The 22,582-nt window shown below is 59.5% G+C and overlaps 8 protein-coding genes across 8 annotated transcripts; 4 read left to right on the top strand and 4 right to left on the bottom strand.

Moving 5' to 3' along the window:
* Nucleotides 1–304: 304 nt before the first annotated feature.
* On the top strand, nucleotides 305–2,977 carry VTJ83DRAFT_3008 (uncharacterized protein; the record flags this gene model as incomplete). The annotated part of the gene is made up of 4 exons (XM_071009342.1): nucleotides 305–839; nucleotides 911–1,398; nucleotides 1,450–1,787; nucleotides 1,852–2,977. 4 exons carry the CDS (start codon nucleotides 305–307, stop codon nucleotides 2,975–2,977), a joined length of 2,487 nt encoding a protein of 828 aa, XP_070866889.1.
* Nucleotides 2,978–3,536: 559 nt separating this feature from the next.
* On the bottom strand, nucleotides 3,537–4,290 carry VTJ83DRAFT_3007 (uncharacterized protein; the record flags this gene model as incomplete). Its single annotated transcript, XM_071009341.1, has 3 exons — nucleotides 3,537–3,938; nucleotides 4,017–4,168; nucleotides 4,236–4,290. The coding sequence occupies 3 exons, from the start codon at nucleotides 4,288–4,290 to the stop codon at nucleotides 3,537–3,539; spliced, it is 609 nt and encodes a 202-aa protein (XP_070866888.1).
* Nucleotides 4,291–5,126: 836 nt separating this feature from the next.
* Nucleotides 5,127–6,763, top strand: VTJ83DRAFT_3006 (uncharacterized protein; the record flags this gene model as incomplete). The annotated part of the gene is made up of 2 exons (XM_071009340.1): nucleotides 5,127–6,107; nucleotides 6,176–6,763. 2 exons carry the CDS (start codon nucleotides 5,127–5,129, stop codon nucleotides 6,761–6,763), a joined length of 1,569 nt encoding a protein of 522 aa, XP_070866887.1.
* A 1,301-nt stretch (nucleotides 6,764–8,064) lies between these two features.
* Nucleotides 8,065–9,551, bottom strand: VTJ83DRAFT_3005 (uncharacterized protein; the record flags this gene model as incomplete). The annotated part of the gene is made up of 7 exons (XM_071009339.1): nucleotides 8,065–8,101; nucleotides 8,172–8,643; nucleotides 8,699–8,848; nucleotides 8,932–9,064; nucleotides 9,190–9,212; nucleotides 9,302–9,384; nucleotides 9,514–9,551. The coding sequence occupies 7 exons, from the start codon at nucleotides 9,549–9,551 to the stop codon at nucleotides 8,065–8,067; spliced, it is 936 nt and encodes a 311-aa protein (XP_070866886.1).
* A 1,595-nt stretch (nucleotides 9,552–11,146) lies between these two features.
* VTJ83DRAFT_3004 (uncharacterized protein) lies at nucleotides 11,147–14,052 on the bottom strand (the record flags this gene model as incomplete). Its single annotated transcript, XM_071009338.1, has 3 exons — nucleotides 11,147–12,532; nucleotides 12,599–13,319; nucleotides 13,379–14,052. 3 exons carry the CDS (start codon nucleotides 14,050–14,052, stop codon nucleotides 11,147–11,149), a joined length of 2,781 nt encoding a protein of 926 aa, XP_070866885.1.
* A 710-nt stretch (nucleotides 14,053–14,762) lies between these two features.
* VTJ83DRAFT_3003 (uncharacterized protein) lies at nucleotides 14,763–16,896 on the top strand (the record flags this gene model as incomplete). The annotated part of the gene is made up of 2 exons (XM_071009337.1): nucleotides 14,763–15,032; nucleotides 15,091–16,896. 2 exons carry the CDS (start codon nucleotides 14,763–14,765, stop codon nucleotides 16,894–16,896), a joined length of 2,076 nt encoding a protein of 691 aa, XP_070866884.1.
* Nucleotides 16,897–17,435: 539 nt separating this feature from the next.
* On the top strand, nucleotides 17,436–20,143 carry VTJ83DRAFT_3002 (uncharacterized protein; the record flags this gene model as incomplete). Its single annotated transcript, XM_071009336.1, has 3 exons — nucleotides 17,436–17,534; nucleotides 17,604–19,836; nucleotides 19,923–20,143. The coding sequence occupies 3 exons, from the start codon at nucleotides 17,436–17,438 to the stop codon at nucleotides 20,141–20,143; spliced, it is 2,553 nt and encodes an 850-aa protein (XP_070866883.1).
* Nucleotides 20,144–20,569: 426 nt separating this feature from the next.
* Nucleotides 20,570–21,298, bottom strand: VTJ83DRAFT_3001 (mitochondrial 37S ribosomal protein uS17m; the record flags this gene model as incomplete). The annotated part of the gene is made up of 2 exons (XM_071009335.1): nucleotides 20,570–20,980; nucleotides 21,155–21,298. 2 exons carry the CDS (start codon nucleotides 21,296–21,298, stop codon nucleotides 20,570–20,572), a joined length of 555 nt encoding a protein of 184 aa, XP_070866882.1.
* Nucleotides 21,299–22,582: the final 1,284 nt, after the last annotated feature.

Below are 22,582 nucleotides of genomic sequence, written 5' to 3'. Positions count from 1 at the left end.
CCAGAGACCTCCTGACTGCGACAACATCACCGCGGTGACGCAACCGTTGAACTTCCGATTGGCAAGATTCCTTCACCACTGCCCGCCGATCCTCGCTCACGCACGGCCTGGCCACGGAAGAGAGCGGCTGGACGACGTGTGGCACGCCGGAAAGGAACTGACCGCAGCTGTCAGGACCCCGTAAGTGCGCATGCGCGCGATATCTCATATCGAGCCCCTGAATCTAACTCGCCCATCAGACGAGCGATTCTGGCCCGCAGTCTAGGTGCTCACCACCTGTCGCACCCAACATCGCTAGCCAGCCATGTCGACCGCGAAAACCGCACTCCCTGCGACGAACCCCCCCAACGGCTTCGACACATCAGGCTACTTGGCCCAGCAGCAGACCCAGCCGATATCCCACCCAGCCATTACCGACGGCGATACGCCCTCCCGCTCTCCAGACCCGCAGCACCTCCATGAGCATCGCCTCTCCTCCCCAGACGGTACTCGGGCGACCAGGTTCAACGAGGAATGGGATGCCAGCCAACGGGGTAGCTCAATCGCCGAGTCATCGGGGGTCAACTCGCACCGGCCCGCATCGTATGCCGGACATGGGAGCGGAGCGACTGGAGATGGCGCAGCATCGTTGACTCGCGGGAATACCCTCAGGAAGAAGGCCTCGCTACGTCGGAGCGTGAGCCTGAAGCGCAGCGGGAGCCGCCGAAGCATGAAGGCTGGGAGCGTCAGGAGCCTTGCCCTGCAGCCAACCACCGACAAAGATGAGATGCACAGCGCCTTCTACTGCCCCGTTCCGACGTCGGCCAATCCGACAGAGGCGCTTGCGAATCGGTTCCAAGGTTCGTCTTGCCATGCCCGAGGTTTCCACCCTGGGAAGCTGTTTCCTGCTGACGCTTGCTCGCTTGGACAGCCTGGCGCAAGATTCTCAAAGACCTGATCACATACTTCCGAGAGATCCAGACGCATTACGAACACCGCGCCAAGTCCCTCGTCAGGCTGGCGAACGTCTTGAACAACACGGCAACGCCACCGGGCTTCATCGCTTCTGGCGGTCTCGACGATGCGCTCCACATACTCAGAGCGTACAACAATCAGGCAATTGCCGAAGCCAACAAGGCCAGGGAAATCGAGGAAGACGTCATCCTGGCGCTGACTGGGCTGCGGAGCGATCTCGGACAAAAGATCAAGGAGATTAAGAATCTGGCGGGGGATTTCAAGAACTCGGTCGAGAAGGAGATGGATAACACGCGAAGGGCCGTCAATCTGCTCCAGGAAGCCCTCGGTCAGGCCGAGCTTGACCCTTCGTTGACGGTGGGGAAACAGGATCCTTACCTCCTGAGGCTGGCGGTGGATAGGCAGCTTGAGAGGCAGATTGACGAGGAAAACTACTTGCACCAGGTATGCCCGCCCTTTGGAGGTCTCGATCCAAGTCGGTCCTAACATGCCCAGGCGTACCTGAACCTGGAAAGTTCGGGGATGGAACTCGAGTCCATCGTTGTGGGGGAGATCCAGAAAGCATACAATGCATATGCCGGCATCCTCAAGCGAGAGTCGGATGCTGCTTACAACGCCATCGAAGAGCTCCGCGCCGGTCCCATCTCGATGCCTAAGAACAGGGAATGGACGTCCTTTATCCAGCGAGACGACCGCTTTGTGGATCCTGCCCTCCCCATGCGGTCGGCCGAGTCCATCCACTATCCCGGGCGCGACCACTACGCTTGCCAGGAAATCCGAGCCGGGCTGCTAGAGCGCAAGAGCAAATATTTGAAGAGCTACACCCCAGGATGGTAAGCCTTCTCCCGCCTGTTTTAACCCCCCAAGAAGCAGGCAGACGATGGCTAACAGGCCCAGGTATGTCCTGTCGCCCACTCACCTCCACGAGTTCAAATCCGCAGACAAGACACAAGCGCCCATGATGTCCCTCTATCTTCCGGAGCAAAAGCTCGGCTCCCATTCCGTCGAGGGCAGCTCCTCCAACAAGTTTATCCTCAAGGGCCGCCAAGTTGGGACCATGCACCGCGGCCACAAATGGGTCTTCCGCGCCGAAAGCCACGACACGATGATGGCCTGGTATGACGACATAAAGCGCCTGACGGAGCAAACACCCGAGGAGCGCACTAGCCTCGTGCGCGCCAGCAGCCGGAGCGTCAGCAGAACCTCGCAGAGGTCGTCTCTGAGCAGCGACGGAGGAGCCCTGGATGATGACGAGGAGGAGGAAGAGCCGCCGTTTCAGTCTTCGGCTGTCGTCCAGCAGCAGCAGCAGCAGCAGCAGCAGCAGCAGCAACAACAACAACAGCAGAAGCAACAGCAGAGGCAAGACAGCGCCCCAGCGCCAGTGCGGAGGCCTTCGGGCGGGAGGTTCCCGTCGGACTTGCAGGTGAACGTGCAAAGGGGCTTGCAGGCGGGGCCCGTCTCCCCCCTGAGCGCAAGCTCGGCGTATGGGGAAAGCATCTTCTCCCCGGATCCGTTTGTAACAAACGGCTCTGCCACGGGGCCTGGCTTCGGGCAGCCGCAGCCGCAGCCGCAGCCATTCCCGGGCAGTCCAGGGGCCGAACGAATACCCCGAGACTGGGATGGCCTGCAGCACTATACCAACGCGAGGCAGAGCCTGCCACAGCAGCCCACAACAGCCAACAGGTCATTTGGCACCCCCACCTGGGCTGAGCCCGTGCCCATTCACGTGTCGCATCGGCCCCAGCCGCTGTCCTTTGCTTCGTCGAGAAGCAACACCTTTGATGGCCATGAGCTTTACGACAAGCCGGCTGGAACGAACGGCGCGCGCAGCTTAGGGTTTGCGGGGGAGCCTGTAGGTCTGAACGGCGCGGGGATTGTGCCGCAGGGCAGAAACGGCGATGGGATGCGCGGGGACGAGACGTCGACGCGACCTGGGCCTTCGGCTCGTACCGACAGCACGCCCACCATTTCCAATTTGCATGTTCCGGGAGAGTATCCGAGGGGAGCCAGCGGGGGGATATGAGTCGTGAGCCATTCCTTGAGAAGACTTGAATGGAACTTTGAGTTGAGAGAATCAGGACCGCTTTCATTCGGTCGCTTGTGCTGTTGGTGAGGCCTGTTTCTGCCGTGTTTCGGTCGTACGTCTTCCGGAGCGAGATTTGGAATCAGGTTGGGGAATGGTGTATTATGTGATCATCACCTCGGTGGCCTGGTCTCGTCGCTGTCAACAGCTTTGCCGTTCATGCCTGTTCGGTGATCCAGCCTTGGGGGTCGCGCGGTCCTCTCTTCACAAACGAGTATGGCTTGATTTTAGACTCTGGTAGATTACAACAACAGCAAATCATCCGTATACCCTCCCTAAACGCCAGTGGTAGAAGCCAGCCCCAAGTCCCATGTACAGCCCGGCCGGTGCTGAGTGAACTTTGCGTGTGCTCCCTGCCGCGGCTGCACCCTGTCTGGCCAGACGCCATGTCTCGGTACGTAATGGCGCTACAGAGATCGAATCGTCCCGGAGAGCAGGCCCGCCGAAGACAGACAACACACGTCAAGAAAACAACAATCGTCCCCCTTCCGTTGATGGCTTACGGCCTGCCACGCCCACCGCGCCCAGCACCACCGCCACGCGAGAAGCCACCCCGTCCGCGGGGCGCGCCGCCGCCACGAGCACCGAACCCGCTCCCACCTCTTGATCCGCCGCCAAATCCGCCCCTACCGCCACCGCGGCCCCCGCGACCACCCGGTCCACCCCTTCCACCGCGGCCGCCGGCACCGCCGCGGCCGGCAGGCTTCTTGACCTTGTTCGTCGTGCCCGGGGGCGGCTTGGGCTTGGGAAGGAAGCGCTCGAGGGGCAGCAGCTTCTCGGCGGCAATGTAGAACTTGTCGCCCTCCTTGAAGGAGGTGGCGACGATGCCTTCGGTGGGCTTCACGGTGAAGTAGACCTGGTTGATGGGGCCGAGGACCTCGTCGACTTTGCCAATCGTTGTCTGTGCGCTCTGCTGTCAATGAGGCTTCTTTGCGAGGGGGTTACGGGAGGGCAGGGAAGGGTCCTTGTTGAGGCGCACCTTGTTCTCGAGATAGATGGGAGCATTGAAGTGCGGGACCTTGGGGTTGGTGGACTGCACGACCATCTCGCCCTCGCAGGCGTGGATGAACTTGCCCATCTCAATCACGGCTGCCGGAGGGCCCATGTCGCGCTGCTGGAATCCGCCGCGACCTGAATTGGCGTCTCGTGTCAGCGATGCTGCATCGGTTGGTTATCGCGAACAGGCGGTTCAGCCTACCTCCACCACGGCCGCCAGGGCCGCCGCGACCTCGGGGTGCTCCACGGAACGACATGGCGACAGTATATCCACCGTAGAGCTTGTAGAGGACGGTGGGTTTCCGGGGAGGAAAAAAGGTGGTGTTGTCGCCGGTGTATCGTCAATTGAAGGTCGTGGTTGGAAGCAGTTGCACGATCCACGCTTCAAGTCCTCAATTTTTTCGGCAGAGGCAAAGGCGGTGTCGTTTCTGCCCATTGGCGCCTCCCCAAGCTGCAGGCGCAGGACATGGCTGGGGTATACCGTGCGGTATGCACCGTGTACAGGCTTGGCGGTGGGAAGTCGGGGCTCCAAGCCTGGGAAGCGAAAAAAAAGAGCATGGCAGAAGGTGTTCTGTGGAGACAAACCGTGCGAAGACTGTGAGGGGTCTGCAGCCGGCAGCGGACCCACCGGGCCGTCCAGCCTTCGGGGTGCCTGCGGCTGGAAGGAGCCGGATCTTGGACACGCGGAGGGAACGATTGCTAAAAACAGCAATGGCCAGCTTGCTCCCGTTGTAAAGTGCAGGCAATAAAGTACAGCGTGGACAGATTGCCTTTGGACAAAGAAAATGCCCTAGTGTAGACCACTTCGTTGTGATTCTACAGCATCAAGCCAACCACCAGCACGCCGACCCTCAATCTCTGGATTTCTCAAGCCTGCAGCTTTTGCGTACTGTGGCGCTGAGTCGCTGCGTTGGCTTTGCTTCGGGGGTTCCGTGTGGGCAGCGCCACGGTTCCCTTTTTCGCCCGCTCTTGACCTCTGTCCGACGTCCTTCTTCACTGCCGGCCCCTCCTCAACAGTCCACCAAGCCAATCCCTTTCAAGGGCCGATTGCTTCACTAGCCGAACCTCGAACCGCCGCCGCTTCGTTGTGACCATGCTGGTGCGCCTCTCGACGCTGGCATTCGCCGCCGGCATCCTCTCGACGCCGTCGCTGGTGACGTGCCTGTCGCCATCCGACATCCCGCCCGATCTCCCGGTCTCCAAGCTTCTCGCCTCGGCGCAGAGCCATCTTTCCAAGGGCGAGACCAACGACGCCCTGGTCTACTACGATGCCGCCATCAGCCGTGACCCAACCAACTACCTGACCTTCTTCAAGCGCGCCACCACCTACCTTTCCCTCGGCCGCACGGCGCAAGCCACAGAGGACTTCGAAAAGGTTCTCTCTCTCAAGCCCGGTTTCGAGGGCGCCCACGTCCAGCTGGGCAAGCTCAAGGCCAGGCTGGGCGACTGGGACGGAGCCAAGAACCACTACAAGAAGGCCCAGAAGCAGGATGAGGCGGCCGGCATCGACGCGGCCAAGGAGGCGGCAAAGCTCGCCGAGAAGGCTGCCAAGGCCGAGAACTGGGAGGAGTGCGTCACGCAGGCCGACGATGCCATCATGGTTGCCAGCCGCTCCATCGCGCTCCGCGAGCTGCGTGCAAAGTGCTTGTTTGAGAGGGGTGCCATGGAGCGGGGCATCGGCGATCTCCATCACATCTTGCAGATGAAGCCTGGCGACACGAAGCCGCACGTCAAGATCTCGGCCATACAGTTCTACGCGCTCGCCGAGCTGGAAACCGGTCTGGCGTCGATTCGCAAGTGCCTCCACTCGGATCCGGATTCCAAGGAGTGCAGGCGGCTGCTCAAGACCCAGAAGGCGGTGGAGAAGATGGTCCAGAAGGTCACCAAGGCCATCGAGAAACGGCAATACTCATCGGGAGTGCGGCCGCTGGTGCCGAGCTCCGAGGGTGAGGGTCTGATCAACGAGATCAAGGACCAGGTGCGCCTGTTGAGGGAAGACGGGACGATTCCCAAGAACGCCCCGGATCATCTCATCTCCAAGCTCGTCGAGATGGCGTGCCAGGCATACTATGGGGTGAGTCTACAAACCGCCATTCTCTCGACTCCTCCGCTGCGCAGATCCGGTGCTAACGCCCACCACAGTCCAACAACAAGAAGGCCAAGGAGTACTGCGAAGAATCTCTCAAGCTCAACGAGAACTCTCTTTACGGCCTTCTGTACCGCGCCAAGCACCAGATGGAAATCGAGGAGTTTGACGCCTGCATCGCCACCCTCCGCAAGGCCGCCGAAGCCCACCAGAGCCGCGAAGACCTGATCAGCCCCTTGATGCAGAAGGCCCAGATCGCCCTCAAGCGCAGCAAGACCAAGGACTACTACAAGGTTCTCGGCGTCTCCCCGGATGCCGACGAGCGCCAGATCAAGTCTGCCTACCGCAAACTATCCAAGCAGCACCACCCGGACAAGGCGGCGCGCCAGGGCCTGACCAAAGAGGAAGCCGAGAAGAAGATGGCGGCCATCAACGAGGCGTACGAGGTGCTCAGCAACCCGGAGCTGCGTTCCAGGTTCGACAGGGGCGACGACCCCAACTCGCACGAGCAGCCGCAGTTCCATCACAACCCGTTCGGGGGCGGGCATCCGTTCATGTTCCACCAGGGTGGCGGCGGCGGCGGCGGAGGGCCGTTCCACTTCCGCTTCGGCGGTCCCGGGTCGGGGTTCCCCTTCGGGGCGTAATGTTGGTCTCTTTGTGATGCGTTTTGGGTCTTTGTTTGCATGGCTTTCTAGCCCGGTGTTTTGGTGTTGGGGAGTGGAGAACGGAGGGAGGTCTTGCTCCATGGAAACGGGAGGACGAGGAGCCTTGCTTTTTCGATTTGTATAGGGTCTGGCACATCCATATCATTTCGCAGCAGCATCGCGGAGGCGAGAAGGAGAGGGTGTGGGGGCCAAAGAGGCTGGCATGGATTATTCTGGGCACCCCTTCCCAAGGTACCGAGCGCGCTGCGTGAACCACGAACACGTTTTTAAGATGGGAAACCCGTTGTGACTGGGCATCCTTTGGTGACCGGACCTCTCTGCAGTGTGACTTGAACCTCTATGATTTGTTGTATCCATGTTATCTTTGCTCAACTCCCCTTTGCCTTCCGCAGGGCTGTCTACATACACCCATGGCAGCAGGTAACGCCTGAGGTTGGTTAACAAACGCATTTGACACATCGCCAAGAGATATCACGCCCCCCCAGACGATAATTGGAAGTGAAAGCTTGATGCGCCTAACCTAGCGTTAGCCTCCGATGACGGGCACCACGGATCCCCGATCTGATAACTGTCCTTCTTGGCCGCGGGGTTGGGGTTTGGCCGCGGACCGCGGGGCGCCGTCCTCCGCTAATGCAATCTCCACCAATCAATGCGACACTGAATCTCAGGGCAAGTCGAGTTACAAGCTCGGCGCTTCGCAGCTGCATGTCTTTTGTCTCCCACGCGTGGGCACGTTGGTCTAGAGGCGGACGTGAAGCGGCATCTTCGCCAGCCGGCAAGCTTGGAAACAATACACCAACAAAACTCCTCAAAGAGGATGGAGGATTTCAGACAGGAGATGGTTTTTTGGCATCCAGCTGGCCCATTTGCCAGCGTCTGTCATTCCGTATGTCGCCGCTGTGACGGTTCCCCTCTCTCTTCGGGTTCTAGAAAAAAAGAAAGTGCGGAGAACGAAACACGACTCTCTTATGTACACAGTACACGTGCTGCTTCTGGCTGTTCAGCACAAAAATGGTCTGCCCGGAACCCTTCCCAGCTGCCCTCCAAGATGATATGAGACCTAAATTCCGCCCGCATGGAGTCGGAACCACCGCGCGTCCCTCCCTTGTACCAGTCAAAGCGATGTGTTTTTTTCTGGTTTCTTCCGTCGTGGATGTCTCCTTGGCGCATCTGGGTACTGTTGGGTCGGAACTGGCCGTGTTGTTGCGTTTGTGGCGGCGGGGAAAGCCGATGCCGGTGCATCCGTGACTTGGCGTTGAGCCGGCCACCTAGAGTGCCCGTCATGACGACGTGTTATTGCGGTGGATGAAGTAGGCCCTGTAGGAGAGTCAGGTCAGCTCGCAAAGCCCAGGAAAGCGAAGAGGAGGAGAGGCCGGGGCCAACGTACTTTGAAGCCTCATACGCCGACCAGCAAATCGCCGTGCTCGGCATGGTAGTTAACACGCGCGGCTTCACGCCCTTGAAGAAGCCCCGCGTGCCCTCCCTCTGATATAATAACCGGCAACCCGCCACAAACCCATTCACGGTCCTCAGCTCGGCATCAACCGCGCTGCCGCGGGTCTGCAGCATCGTCTTGATGACGTCCATCGGGGTCGTCAGGGCCGCGGCGAAGCCGCCGGCCACGGCGCCGGCCAGGCAGTGCGTGACGGGGTCGTACTTCTTTGTGGGGTTCATCCAGGTGGAGATGGACTCGTAGGCGAGGAACTGGAGCGCGGTGAAGGGGACCGTCATGGACAGGGTGGTCGGGTAGGAGACGTAGAAGGCGGCGAGGCCTTCTTTCCTGTAGACGTATTTTGCGCAGTCGAACATGGAGCGGTACATTTTGGAGGAGTTTTGGATTTGCATCCTCTGCTTGATGACTGGCCGCATGTCAGCAAGCTTTGTCCGGTAGGCCCAATGCGAGCGTCGACATACCATCAAACGGGTTCATGAGTGCGTCGCTGGCGATGGTGGCGCATGCGCCGCTGGTGGCGGCCGCTAGGGGATGGTGGACGCCGGCCTGGTTGCCGCCCATGAGGTGCTTGACGGCCTCGTACGTCGCGAAGTAGACGGCGTGCGCGGGCCCTGGACATCACACCTTGTCAACCAAGACGGTTCTTCTCCTCCCGTCACAAAAATCTCGAATTCTCTGGGCGAAGAGGACCTACCCGCTCCCACGATGACGCTGGACATGCCACGCCATAAGCTGAAGATGCCTTCGGTGGTGGCCATCCGGTACGTAGCTTGAATCACGCCAGACCCCATGTTGGAGGAGGCGGGGTTGATTATTTGCATCCTTGTCTGCTCGCATCAAGTATTACACCAGTCAGCCCTGCCGCGTCGCAAGGATGATCTGTCGTGTAGGGTGGCGGGGTAGCGCCGGTCCGGGCCGGCGAGAAGGATACGGCGCGATGTTGCATGCTCACCTTGATGGCATCGATCGGATACACTAGCATGGGGTCAGCGCGTGCGTCGCGAGGGGAGAACCAAGGCCATGGCAGGCGACGAGGCCGGGCAGGCCAAGCTCGGGAAACGTACTTGCGCAGTGCTCGGCGATGCCGGCGAAAGCGCCGGCAGTCATGTTCTGCATCAGCGAGAAGTTGGGCGGGAGCGATTCATAACTGCCACCGGTTAGCGACCCCGATACCTTTTCTTGAGAATAGGTCTCTCTCTCTTTCTCTCTCTCTCTTCCCAGGAGGCTGGAGAAGCCAGACAAGCAGGATCGGATCTCAGGAACTTGGGCCACGTACTCGTAGTCCTCGATGGGCTCGGCATTTGGCTGAGCCATTGGGGAAGCTACCGCTCCCGGCGCGCCCACGTTGAGCGCCAGGTTGACAGAAATAAGAGGTTCGGTGGGAGAAGGTGAAGCTGGCCGCGGCCAGATGCTGTGTGTGTGGCGGTCGGAGCTTGATGTTCTGCGTGGACCGGGGCAGCAGCAGATGGATGCGAGAGTGACGCAATGCGGGCGGTGGGTTGGAGGGAAAAGCCCTTTTGACGAAGTTCGCCGCCGATACAGCCGACGGGCAAACTGTCCAACAAGATTCGGGATCGGGAATCTGATCTCCCTTTTTCTGACCCCAGACGGCCCACCGGCAAGAAAATGAGTAATGCAGAGAGAGCTGAGAAGCGAGAAAAACGTCTTTGTCGTTACAACCAACCGAGGGGATCCAATGCAGATGTATTGGAAGTGGCTGCGGCTAATGATGGAAGTCGCAGCAAACAAGAAGTGGGAGGTTCCCGGCTTTGATGGGGTTTCCCACGACCCGTTGTCGGCGCCAGTGTTTGGTTTCCCGTGCGTCCCACGCAGCGGCAGAAAAAAAAATCGGACCCAGCTTTTTGTTGCGGGCGCCGCAATCACAAGGCAACCCCCCCAAAGGCCGGAGGCGGAGGTCGGGGAAATGGCCGCTTTCTGCGTTCTGCGTGACAGAAGCAAAAGCCAAGCGGGCCAAAGAGAAGGTCCTGAGCCTGTGCTTCCAGCGGGCAATGGTGGGGGGCCAAGGAGCTCCAGGTGGGTGACGGCGGGGCAAAAGGCCGGGGGATGTACAAATTCATTCGCTGGTGGCCTGTCGGTGCGGCAGGCCAAGGTTTGAATCCTCGGCAAAGTTAACTTGGGAACCCTGCAGGCTGGCTTATCAGATCCGCGGTGTAACTATCCCATTGCCTACTGTGGCGGCTCCGAGAGAGCTCCGTGGGTTGTGTTCTTTCTCCGAGGCATTTGCGAGGCACATGGAAGGGATCCCATCCAGGCTCCCGCGGGCGAAGAAGAAAGGGAGTGGGATCTTCAGCAGACCTAGGCAACAAAAGCAAAACCCGGGCCAGAGAATGATGGCCTTCACACAGCAATTCAAGAAACGTGGCGGCACCTTGATGGGTACATAGTATGTACATGGTTCTGTCTTGGTTTCCTGTCAAAAGCGGCCGGCTTCTGATGTTTTTGAGCACACCCACAAAAAAGGAAGGGTTTGCCGTGCTGCCCGGCGTGTCATCTGCAAGATCAAGCAGAGGCGCATGTCCGTCAATAGGTGGCCAGGGATGAAATGGAGCCTCGGTTGGCCCAAGCAAGAAAAAGAGATTTGTAAATAACTAACTCCAACCATTGTTCAATCCATCTATGCCGCTGGCCTTCCAATATGCCCATTTCCCGTTACCAGTCCCCTGTGACCAAACCGATGGCACCCTAAATTACGTACGGCACGGCACCCGGAGGCCCGGAAACCGAACAAAAACCGTACCCCAACCGTCGAAGGAAGCCAAAGAAATAGGGCAAGGTCGAATCGGATGATGGTCACCTTCATGAATTACATATAGACCGTACCGTGTCACCGACGTCAGCCATCGGGCTCTCGTTCCCGGGCATCTCCTTATCATCATCGATCATCATCATCATCTCAGCCCCCCTGGCCCCCTATTCAGTTGCTGGTTAAACTGATAAATCATCCTCACAACTCCCGCATCCGCCGGCCCTCCCCTGCCATCGTCCGCCTCGCTATTCTCTCTGCTCAGCATCCTGTCCGGTGATGTCTGCCACGCCGACTCGTCCAGCCCGCACCCCATGTCTTCCTCATCGTCGGCTCGCCTCCCTGCGTTCCCTGCATCGCTCTCTTCGATGTCAGATTCCAGGGACTCTTTGATGGCGGCCTGGTGTTGTTGTGTGACGCGGCTGTGGCGGACCGGGTATGCTTGTGCGGGTCTTGAGGAGGAAGGGAGGGTCGAGGCGGGAGGTTGGTGGTGCGGATCGAGCAACAGAGACGCCATCGGCGACGGCTGTGGCATCGCTGCTGGGTGGTGGCCGTGGCGGGAGCTCCTAACCCCCGCCGCTCCTCGGTCGTAACCGGCCACCCTAGACGCTTGTAAATCGACCCCCTGTGGCAGCGGTGGCGAGCTAATCCCGTGAATACTCGGCCACGCTGGCGGCGGGTGGAACTGGTTTCTTGCCGTCACACCAGGCGGGAGATACGACGCGGCCCCCGTTCGCGGGTTGATGCTGAAGTTTCCGTAGTGGCCCATGAAGCCGTAGTAGGATGCCTCCATCTTGCCGTGCTTGGTCGTGTAATAGTCGTCGCGGACGTCACCTCCGCCAGCGGGCTTTCCGCTTCCGCTCTTGCCCCGGGCGGCAAGGCCCTTCTTGAAGTCGAACTCGGCAAAGCTGCAGACATATCCCAGGCCGTCAACGTGGATGGTGAACTCGCGGAAAAAGTCGATGATTTGGTCGCTGCATTTCGGGAGGCTGGAGAAGAGGACAAAGGGGGCGATGAGGATGCTGAGGACTTCTTCAATGAAGATGACCACCTTGATCTTGTAGAGTTCGGAGAACTCGAGCTTGATGTCGTAGCTGTGGAGACGGTCTTTCCAGTGGTCTGGCTCGTAGTGGGTGTACTCGATGACGTTGCGCATCGCATACTCTGGGTCGAATACCGAGTTCTCCTCGTTGATGCTGCCCCGGGCAAACGCCCAGATGCTGCCAAAGACGGCCGTGTAGAAGAGGACGGTCCGGTCAGGGGTGATCTCAAAGCCCAGGAACAGATCCGAATCCACCAGCGAAGCAACGGCGAGGACGGTGGCGAGGGCTCCCGAGATGAACGCCATCGTCTGGGCCACCATTTCCGTCTTGGCCTTCGGGAACTGGTCGATGTAGTGGTTCGCGAAAGGGCGGGACATGTCGAGGCGTTTCTCAAAGAGATGCGGCAGCTCATTGAACTCGCGGAACTTCCACTCGGCGAGGGGGGTGTAAGTCCGCGATGAGAGAACCGAAGGGTTCTTTTGGATCTCCTGCAAAGCCGTTAGCGCTCCCCGACATCCAAATCAGGGGCTTGAACCAGGACGGCGTCAACCTACGTGGTAGTACGTCAAGAAATACACAATCACGAGGTACGCGGCCACGATGGGTGAGAGGACAAGCAGCATGATGCCGGCGAAGAAGAAGCGTCCTCGGAGCTTGGCGCTGAGCTCGCTCCGGCGTTCCGAGCGGATGAACGCCGGGCTGACCTGGCCGGCCTCGTCGAAGACGAAGTCGAGAATGGTGAACTTGAGAATCCACTCCATGGTGCGCGAAAAGAGCTGCCGGTTCCGCAGAAACGGCAAGGGAATCGACAGGTTTAGGATGTCCTTGTTGAACATTGCGATCAGATAGTTCTCCCGCCTCATGAGCCGGTTGGCAATGTCGGAGGCATCGAGGCGCTCCTTGGACTGGCTCCCGATCCAGCGCCGCTGCTCGGGGGTCAAATCCGCGGCGGTCTTGGGGTTCTGGTCCCGGAGCGCCATGATCCTGGCGACAATCTCCTGCCACGTAATCGTCTGCATGTCGTAGTCGGGAATGTCGAGGAGATAGAGATAAAAGTCCCGGGTGTGGATGAGCCGTCTCACGTCCAGGAGGTACTGGATGGTTTTCCAGACGAAGTAAAAGGCGAACATCCACAAGGCGACGTTCCACCACCCGGACATGTTCCTGGTGCACTGCGGGACGAGGATCTGAGGGAGCTTCTGGCTTCCCCGGAGTTTACCATAGTCGACGCACTGCGTCAGGAACGTGAGGAGAAAGGCGAGGAAGGCGAGGTTGCTGGACCGGGTCAGCACCGCGTCAGGGGAGCTCAAGGGACTTGAACCACGGCTACATACACCAACTGCAATGCCCGCTCAAGCAGTATGCACCAGATGCCGTGGCCGAGATAGTAGTGGTAGACGCTTTTCATGAAGGAGTCGAGGTTTGAGGCGTTAGCCCAACGCCATTCGGCCTTCTTCTTGGCGCTTCCGGATACTAAACCGGTGAAGAGCGAGTTCGGCAGGGCGGCGCCGCGTCGGGACGGCCCAAATGCATCGTCGGCGCCGCCACGGGATCTTTGCCTGGCCTGAGCTGCCCCCCACTGGGACCGACCTTTGGATGGGCCGGGGCCAGCGGCCGGTTGCTTGCCGCGCTTGTTCGTCCTGGGCCGTTCCGAGGGACCTGCCATGCCTGGCTCGTGACGCTCGACAAGCAACGAGGCAGGCACGTCATTGTCTCCATCCTCTTCTGGCGGGGCCCAACCCGGCCGGCCATTTCTGTGTTGTCCTTGTTGTGGTCGTCCGCGACCTCGCGAAGCAGGGCTGGTCACGCCGCTGATGGTGGCGCGGCTATCGCTGACCCCCAAACCTTCGGCATGTTCGAGGTCTTCGTCGTGGAAGTCATGTTGGAGATTCTCCTCGTCTAACAGGCCAACGCGGTCTTCGGGATCCCCTTCCCGGCGTCGGAGGGACTCGTAGTACGAACGGCCTTGGGGGGTTGGATAGAGCTTCGAGAAGGCGTTGGATGTCATGGCAAGCCGGCTGTACGCTTGGGGGCGTCTCGGTCGTTGATCGCACCGAGGGGAGCTTCTAGGGCATGTCAAGACGGGGTCGGAAGCCTCTGAGCAGAGAGGTTCTCGATGAGATGGGATATGGTAGATGGGCGGGCGTCTTTGGGAGGGGAAAATCTGGGCGGCAGTCCAGCCGGCGAAGGGTCCCGGCTCTGTTTGCAATCGGGAGAAACGTCACAAGCCTGTCAGGGTACCTTAGGTACGTCACAGGTTGAACAAATGGAGTATGACCTCTAACGACAGTCAGCAGGCTCTGCCTCAGGCCTGCTGCTTTGGGTGCACCAGGGACGAGAGTTCGGATGCGGGTGGTTGCCTGTCAAAGCCCACATGTGACCGCATGGAGAGTGACGACGTCCCAGAGCTGCCGTCCGCCGGGTGCACCCCTGCTTAGGAGCTTATTCGGCAGGCGGTGTGGCCGGACAAGCCATGCCAAGACACTTATCTGTTATCTACCAGGGCCCACTTCCCCAACTGCCCCGGCCTTGGGCCTCTGGGCCCTGACGGGTCCGATTGAAATGTCAACTGTCATGACCGTACCGTGGTAAGTTACCCCCAGCTCCTGAGAGGAGACGCCAACGAGCAGGAGCTCGAGACCGCAGCGCACAAACGAGCCAGGAGAATGCCAGCGACAAGCAGCTGATACCTACCTCCCGTGGCATATCTTGCCAAACATGGCTTCAACCTCGGGGCCGCTCTCACCGCAGAGCGGGAGCGCCTCGCCGTCGCTGGCGGGCAAAGCCGCGAATCCCCTCTCATCAAAAGTTGTAACCGTGCTCTCGTCGTCTTATACGGACACCGAGTTCCGAGAGGCCCTTGCACTTCTGGACGAGCGGGGCATCTCCAACACCGCAGAGACCCGTCGGCGGCTACGACTGGATCTGCAGAAGGAGGTTATCGACAGCAATGGCGAGATCATCGACGACTTTGCCAAGGTTGCCGAGGTACGCCGTGGTTTCTGCATCGTTGGTTGTCGAGGCTAGTTGGCTAAGTCATGCACAGCAACTCCGGCGCATCGGCGCCACCATCGGCAGGCTGAACGATACCTTCCGTGGGATGAAGACGCAGATCGACGCGGCACACACGGCGACCTCGGCGGCCCTGACGGAGGCTTCTCAGCTCATGACTCAACGGCGCCAGATCGAGCAGAAGCAGGCCCTCCTCACGGCCTTCAACGCCCACTTTGTCCTTTCCGAGGACGAGATCGCGGCTCTGACGCAGACCTCGGAGCCCGTGGACGACCTCTTCTTTGCTACCCTTGCCAAAGCAAAGCGGATCAGCAAGGACTGCGAGATTCTTCTCGGCTTCGAGAACCAGACTCTGGGCTTGGACATTATGGACCAGACCTCCAAGCATCTCAACCTGGGCTTTCAGAAGCTCTACAAGTGGGTCCAGAAGGAGTTCAAGACGCTCAACCTCGAGAACCCCCAGATCGGGTCCTCGATCCGCCGCGCCCTCCGGGTGCTGGCCGAGCGGCCTACGCTATTTCAAAACTGCCTCGACTTTTTTAGTGAGGCGCGCGAGACGGTGCTTTCGAATGCCTTTTACACGGCCTTGACCGGCCGGACAGCTTCCGGGGTCGAAGACTCATCTACCAAGCCGATCGAGCTCGTTGCTCACGACGTGTTGCGGTACGTCGGGGACATGCTGGCCTGGATGCACTCGGCCGCTGTCGGCGAACGGGAGGCCCTCGAAGGCTTGTTCGTCGCCGAGGGCAACGAGATCGCAAAGGGGATTCAAGCCGGGCGGGACAAGGAGATCTGGCGGCTCGTCGCGGACGAGGGCGAGGAGCTGGACGAGTTCGACGCTGTTAAGACGCTCAACGAACTCGTGGACCGGGACATGTCCGGGGCGGCCCGCATGCTGCGCCAGCGCGTCGAGCAGGTCATTCAGACCAACGAGGAGACCATCATGGCGTACAAGCTGGCGAACTTGCTCGGCTTCTACAAGAGCACCTTTTCTCGGATGCTGAGTTCGGAGTCCTCCCTTGTCGCCATGTTGGCGGGTCTCGAGGGAGAAGCACTGCGGCAATTCCGCTCGTTGGCCCGCGATCACGTCGCCGCGATCCAAAGCGACTTCCAACAGACGCCTTCCGACTTGCGGCCGCCGGAATTCTTGGCGGATGCTCTAGAGCAGCTGGCTGCTATTATGAAGACGTACGAAACTGCGTTCACGGCCTCGAACGACAGGGAAGACGATTTCGAACCGGTCTTGACCGAGGCGTTCGACCCCTTCATCTCTGGGGCGGAAAACATGGCCAAGTCGCTCCGCAGCCCGTCCAGCTCCATTTTCCTCATCAACTGCCTCATCACCGCCCAGAGCAGCCTCGTGCCGTTCGAGTTCACGCGACGACGCAGGGCAAAGCTGGAATCACAGATAGAGGAAGAGAAGCGCCGGCTGGTCGAGGCGCAATACCATTTCTTCCGCACCTCCTCCGGCCTAGACACCCTCATCACCTCCCTCGGAGCCCTCAGCGAGAGCAATCGAGAAGATGTCGGGAAGGTCGCCTCGCTGGACGCCGCCCAAGCTCCATCGCTCACGCAAGCGAGCCAGGTGCTCGACAACTTCCTGCCTTCAGCGCTAATGGATGCGGTGGAGAAGTTGAAGCACCTGCAGGATGCAAGGCTCGCGAGGGAGATCACGGAGGAGGCGGCCGAGAGGTTCTGCGTGGACTTTGAGCATGTCGAGGAGATGCTGATGCTGGCGGACGAGCTGGCCGAGGAAGAGAAGGGCGAGGAGGAGGAGTTCCAGAGTTTGAGGGCGCTATTCCCGCGGACGTCTGGCGATATTCGGGTCCTTCTTTCGTGAGGTAGTCGGGGTTCTGAATAGCGTGCATAATGAAGTGGGTGTCCCTGGGTCCATGTGACGCTTTGTTGAATATAAGAATGGAGCACTTGTCAAAGAGACCCGGGAATGTCGGGTTCCTGTGGCGTTCCCCTCACTGGGCGTTTTCCAAGGTTCCCATCTGTCCCTTACAATCCGCGATGGCGCTTCAATTACCGTCAGTTTTGAGCCTGGAAGTTGCGGATCGTAACGACGTCACAGCCCCACCTCTTGGTGACGGTTGCCAACTGCGGGGCTTATCAGGACCGATACGCACCCTTACAGCGTATTTACGCCATCGGGCTGTTACTCTACCTGGCTTGCTGCCTTCAAGGAAGGCTGCCGGCGTTCAACCCAGGCCATTTCACAACCACCTCGCATTACCCAAACACAACCGCAGATCAAGAGAAGCGTGCTTCGACTGAGATTATTGCCGGTGGTTTACTGGGATTCCGAACCGTCAAAACAACCGCGGAGCACGCCTGGAACTCGAGTCGGAATGTTCACACCCATCGAGAGCCACCATGTTCGGTAACAGGACGGCGACGGCCGCGTCCATCCTGCAAAAGACCTACGATGAGAGTTATCTTATGTGCTCGACCGCGGTTTATTACGAGGGCCAGGTAGGCGCACGAGCCAGCCCTTTTGGCTCTTCTCGTCCCCGGAGAGCTTGGCTGACGTGCGCGATCCAGGGAGACGAGGCCGAGGCTATGAGATGCTGGAAGCAGGCCCTTGAACAGATTTACGATCACAACGCCAACCGACTCCCTCCCGCCTTCACCCCACGTTCCGACACCGAGAAAGCCCTGGTCGATAGCATAAGGCAACTGGAACTACAGTGCAAGGAGAGGATCGACCTCCTCGAAGCCCTCCGTCTCTCGCGCCAGGAAGCACCCCGCAATGTTGCGTCGCCGTCCGATGACCATCCGAACCCAGCATCAGAGGATAAGGGGACCTCCACGCCCCGGGAGCAGGGGTGGATCGGTGATGGAACCATACCAGCTGTCACATACACGGAGCTGGCGAGACCAGATAGTTTACGACGCAGGCCTGGTCGTTCGAGGACATCCACCTCGGCCAAGAGCGGGGATGAAGACAAGAAAAGGCCGGCGGCAACAGAGGGGCCCGAGCCTCTTTCTCCCTCGCCATCGCACAAACCCCCTTTCTCGACTCCCTCTCGTCTCTCCCCGGATAAGAAGTCGTCAAGGACATCCAGCCCCGAGCGACATACCATGCGAACCACGTTGCGCACAGGCCACTCCGGGGAGAAGTCGACAAAGATCGCCCTCCGCCGGCCCACCCCAAAAGCCGTAGACGGACCTGGAAAGGCTGCGTTGCTGGCATGGAGCTTGCTGGGAAACCGAGACACCGCTGAGCAGGGCTCGGCGGACAGGCCCGAGCCGACACGCCAAACTTCGAACCCGCCCACTGTGACGGAGCCGACAAGGAGAAGCTCTGAGTCACCGTACAGAACCTGGGACAGCAATTCCAGAAGATTGACCACCTCCCGGACCCGGAGTCCCACCAAAGATGCCGACAGAAGGGTGAGCGTGGACCTGGCAGAGCTGCGGCAAACCGAATCGTATATGCAGTCAAGACCCTCTCCGTTGTCAGTAAGCGCGGCTTCAAGCGCCTTGAACTCGCTTACCCTGAGGGATAGTCGGGAACAAGGCTCGCCGGTTCGAGACAAAGCACTCCGCCGAGACCAACTTCCCCAGCAGAGAGCCGTTTTGCCACGGACGCCACAGGCAAGAAAACAACGCGACCAGCTCGATGAGGAACGAGGCCTGTCGGATGTTCCAAAGCGTCTGAATCTTGACGGCAGAACGACCTCCTCCGACTCCGCCACGGTCTCACGACGCGTGTCTTCTTCCTCCAGAACCCCATCGGCGGCGAAGCCGAGATCCCTCAGAACGCCGTCCGGGAGCGGTATCGGCGTGAGCCCAGCAGGGAGCCGGAAGCGAGAGCAGAGACCAGGACGGCCCTCTTCGCCAGCAACCTCCGACCTCTCATCGTCCTCCCTCGACACCCCCGCTTCGCGCTCCTTGCGCCGCACCAGCAGCGCCCACCGGCACAAAGAAACCTCCCTCATCGCGGACTCCCTGGCCGAGCTCTCCGACAGCTCCACCGAGGAGGACGAAAACGCAAAAGCCGCCAAGGAATGGAAACGGAAGAAAGCCGCCATTCTAAAGAAACTCCCGCCGGGGGTCGACCAGCACGCCGCAAAGCAGATTCTTAACGAAATCGTGGTCCGCGGCGACGAAGTCCACTGGAGCGACATTGCCGGGCTTGAAGTCGCCAAGAACGCGCTCCGCGAAACCGTTGTCTACCCCTTCCTCCGCCCCGACCTCTTCATGGGCTTGCGAGAACCAGCCAGGGGGATGCTCCTCTTCGGCCCGCCGGGGACGGGCAAAACGATGCTTGCTCGCGCCGTGGCTACCGAGTCGAAGTCGACCTTCTTCTCCATCTCTGCCAGCAGCCTGACGAGCAAGTACCTGGGCGAGTCGGAAAAGCTCGTGCGCGCCTTGTTCTCGCTGGCGAAGGTCCTCGCGCCCAGCATCATCTTCGTCGACGAGATCGACTCGCTGCTCTCTCAGCGCTCCGGAACGGGGGAGCACGAGGCCACGCGGCGGATCAAGACCGAGTTTCTTATCCAGTGGAGCGACCTCCAGCGGGCGGCGGCGGGGAGGGAGCCGGTGGGGGAGAAGGAAAAGGAGCGCGGGGATGCGAATAGGGTGCTGGTCCTCGCCGCGACCAATTTGCCGTGGGCGATTGACGAGGCCGCGAGGAGGAGGTTTGTTAGGAGGCAGTACATCCCGCTGCCTGAGCCGGAGACGAGAAAGGTGCAGATTATGACATTGTTGAAGCAGCAGCAGCATACGTTGAGCGAGGAGGATATCGATACGCTGGTTGGGTTGACGGATGGTGAGTTTGGTTTTTCTTTTCTTTTCCTTATTTTTTTTTCTACTTTGCTCACGTTTGAGGAGAGGGTTTCTGACGATTCATGGCAGGGTTTTCGGGCTCGGACATCACCGCGCTGGCCAAGGACGCAGCCATGGGGCCTTTGCGATCGTTGGGGGATGCCCTGCTACACATGACCATGGAAGAGATACGACCGATTGAGCTGTCGGATTTTGTCGCCAGCTTGGCCACGATCCGGCCGAGCGTGAGCAAGACTAGTCTCAAGGAGTACGAGGATTGGGCGAGAGAGTTCGGGGAACGGGGCGGGTAGATTTGGCTTGGACGGCATAGAAACGGTAGCTTTACGGGCGCATGGAGGACGGCCAGGGAGGGCATAAGGGCATACATTACAAGCACGCAAGAACAGGGAGTTTTATTTTCTGGGCATGGGTTACCTCAAAACGGGCGAATTTTTCTTTTCTCTACCTGCTCGTGTCGACGAGACTCCCCGAGGGACAGGTCTGCTCGTGCGCTGAAAGGACCCGATTTCTTTCAGACGTCTTGTCATGTTTTTATACACATCCATGTTCCCTTGTTATACAAATACAGCAGAGTAGCTTCTGAGCTGTGCATGGCATGCCTTCCCAACCCCATTCATAGGGGGGGCAGAAACCACCAAAGAATAGATGCCCCGGCGTTCCTTTCCTTTCTTTGTCTTTCTTTTCAACCCACCAACGACCCAACCTCAAACGGGTATTCATGGCTTTGCCGACGTCTTTACCTCCTCTTGCTTCCCATCCGCCTCAAACTCTGGCAACTCCACCTCGATCCCCAACAACCTCGCGCGCAGCGCAAACTCCCTCCTCGCCTTCCTCAGCACCCGCTCCGCGATACCAATCTTCCTCTCGGCCTTCTCGGCCACCTTCCTGAACTTGCGGCGCTCCGCCTTGGCCGCGCGGTCCGTCTCGCGCTTGGCGATGCGATCCTCCTCGCTCGGGATGGGCGGGCGCTCTTCGATGGGGATGCCCGAGCCCGGGGAGATGATGTTCTTGACGACGTGGCGCTTGGTTTTGGAGACGCGCCAGCCCGGGATGATGGCCACGACGTCGCCGAGGCGGAGCGAGTTGTTGGGGTCGTGGACGAGGTGGGTTCTTGGGTCGTCGAAGAACTGTTCCCCCGCTCGAGTGGTTAGAAGGTTCGGAAAAGAGAGAGAGAGAGAGAGCCGAGAGCCGAGAGCAGAGAGGGAATGGAAGGGAAGCCTCCTCCCCCTCACCCCCCTTCACCCCCTCCCCTCCGGTGGGGGAAAGAGGACAAGGTGTATGTATAGAAAGGAAAAGCTCACCTTCTTAACAACCGAATTCCACTTCTGCCCGCCCACCTTCACCTTCACCGTCTTGTCCATCAGCCCCGCTGACACCACCACGCCGTGGAGCTCCCGGAATTTCCTGTACGCCGTCTTGGCTGCCTGTGCCGCTTTCTGCGCCATTGTGTGTTGTATGTATGTGTGTATGTATGTATGTGTGTGTGTATTGTTCGTTCCTTCGAGAGGAGGGGGGGGGAGGGGAGGAAGGAAGGGGGAGAGGGAATCGGGGCTCGGCCCGTTGGGGTTTCGTGCGCGAGGGTGGTCAGTAAACGTTTCGTCTTCGTTCGGTGGGTCGATATAACTTCACAGAGGCTCGATCGGGAGTGACACCGGACTTCGGGCGCCGAGGTGGTGGTTGCTTGGCGGACTTGGGGTGCTCGCTGCGGCCGGATCCAAAATTTTGGAGTCGCTGGAGTCGCTGGACTGAGAAGGGCCGCGCCGAAAGGCACGCGAAAATGTGGGTCGCCAAGGCCGGATTAATGGGGTCTCTTGCCCGGCAAGAACGGCCCGGAGCGGGATCGGAAAACGGAGGACCAACTCGAACTGTGAATTATTCGTCGAGTATAGGGATGGACACGACGAGCTGTCCATATGCGTTGAAGATGTACGTACATATGATGCATGAAAAAGTAGACATGGCTGCCACCAACCGAGGGCCATCTGATTCCCTGGGTATGCCCTGCCACTGTTTCTCTTCTGGACTGAACACCATCCCCTCTCCTTACCTCTCAAGGTGTCCTGCCCTGTTTGATTGGAGCTGTTACGGCAGAAGCCGAGTGCCTACCTAGGAAGTTCCCTTTCCACTATAGCACCGCAGGCATTCTCTCATTGCCAAAACTAGGATGCGGTGTAGGTGGTCAAAAGTGAATGGCCAAATCCGCCGCCTCTAGACTCCTCCTTCCAGCTCCCGGCACGCATCGCCTTGAACGTAAGCACCTGCGAAGGGCCGCAGCGGTCCTGCAAAGGTAGATGACAACCGGACCTCAAACACGAATGCCTTCAACAGCTATGTCTTCAAGTTTGCTGTCATGCTATATCACAATGGGGGTATCTTACGCATCCGTCGAAGCAATGACGTCCGATTCCGAAGCGCCCAAACACATGAAGAAGCCGCCGTCCATCCCAAAGAAAAATGAAACGCACCACGACGCCGACCCGAACCGATCATGACCTCATACCACGTGCCGGATAACCGCGTCACAGCCTTGGATGCTGCAGCCACGCTCCTCCCGCCGTGGACATCCTGGACCCGGATCGCAATCATACTCTTACAGCCAACTTTGCCTTACCGCACCGTACCGCACAGCACCGCACAACACTCACACCGCGTACCACACACGTCTGCCTGCCAGCCTGCCGGCTCGCTTTCCGCAAGCCGCCTAAGCTCGCACCACCCGCTTTCGCGCA

This window comes from Remersonia thermophila, chromosome 3 (genome assembly GCF_042764415.1).
Source record: "Remersonia thermophila strain ATCC 22073 chromosome 3, whole genome shotgun sequence".
NCBI lineage: Eukaryota > Fungi > Ascomycota > Sordariomycetes > Sordariales > Chaetomiaceae > Remersonia > Remersonia thermophila.
The sequence above is the reverse complement of the archived record's forward strand: the minus strand, read 5'-3'. Positions and strand labels throughout refer to the sequence as shown.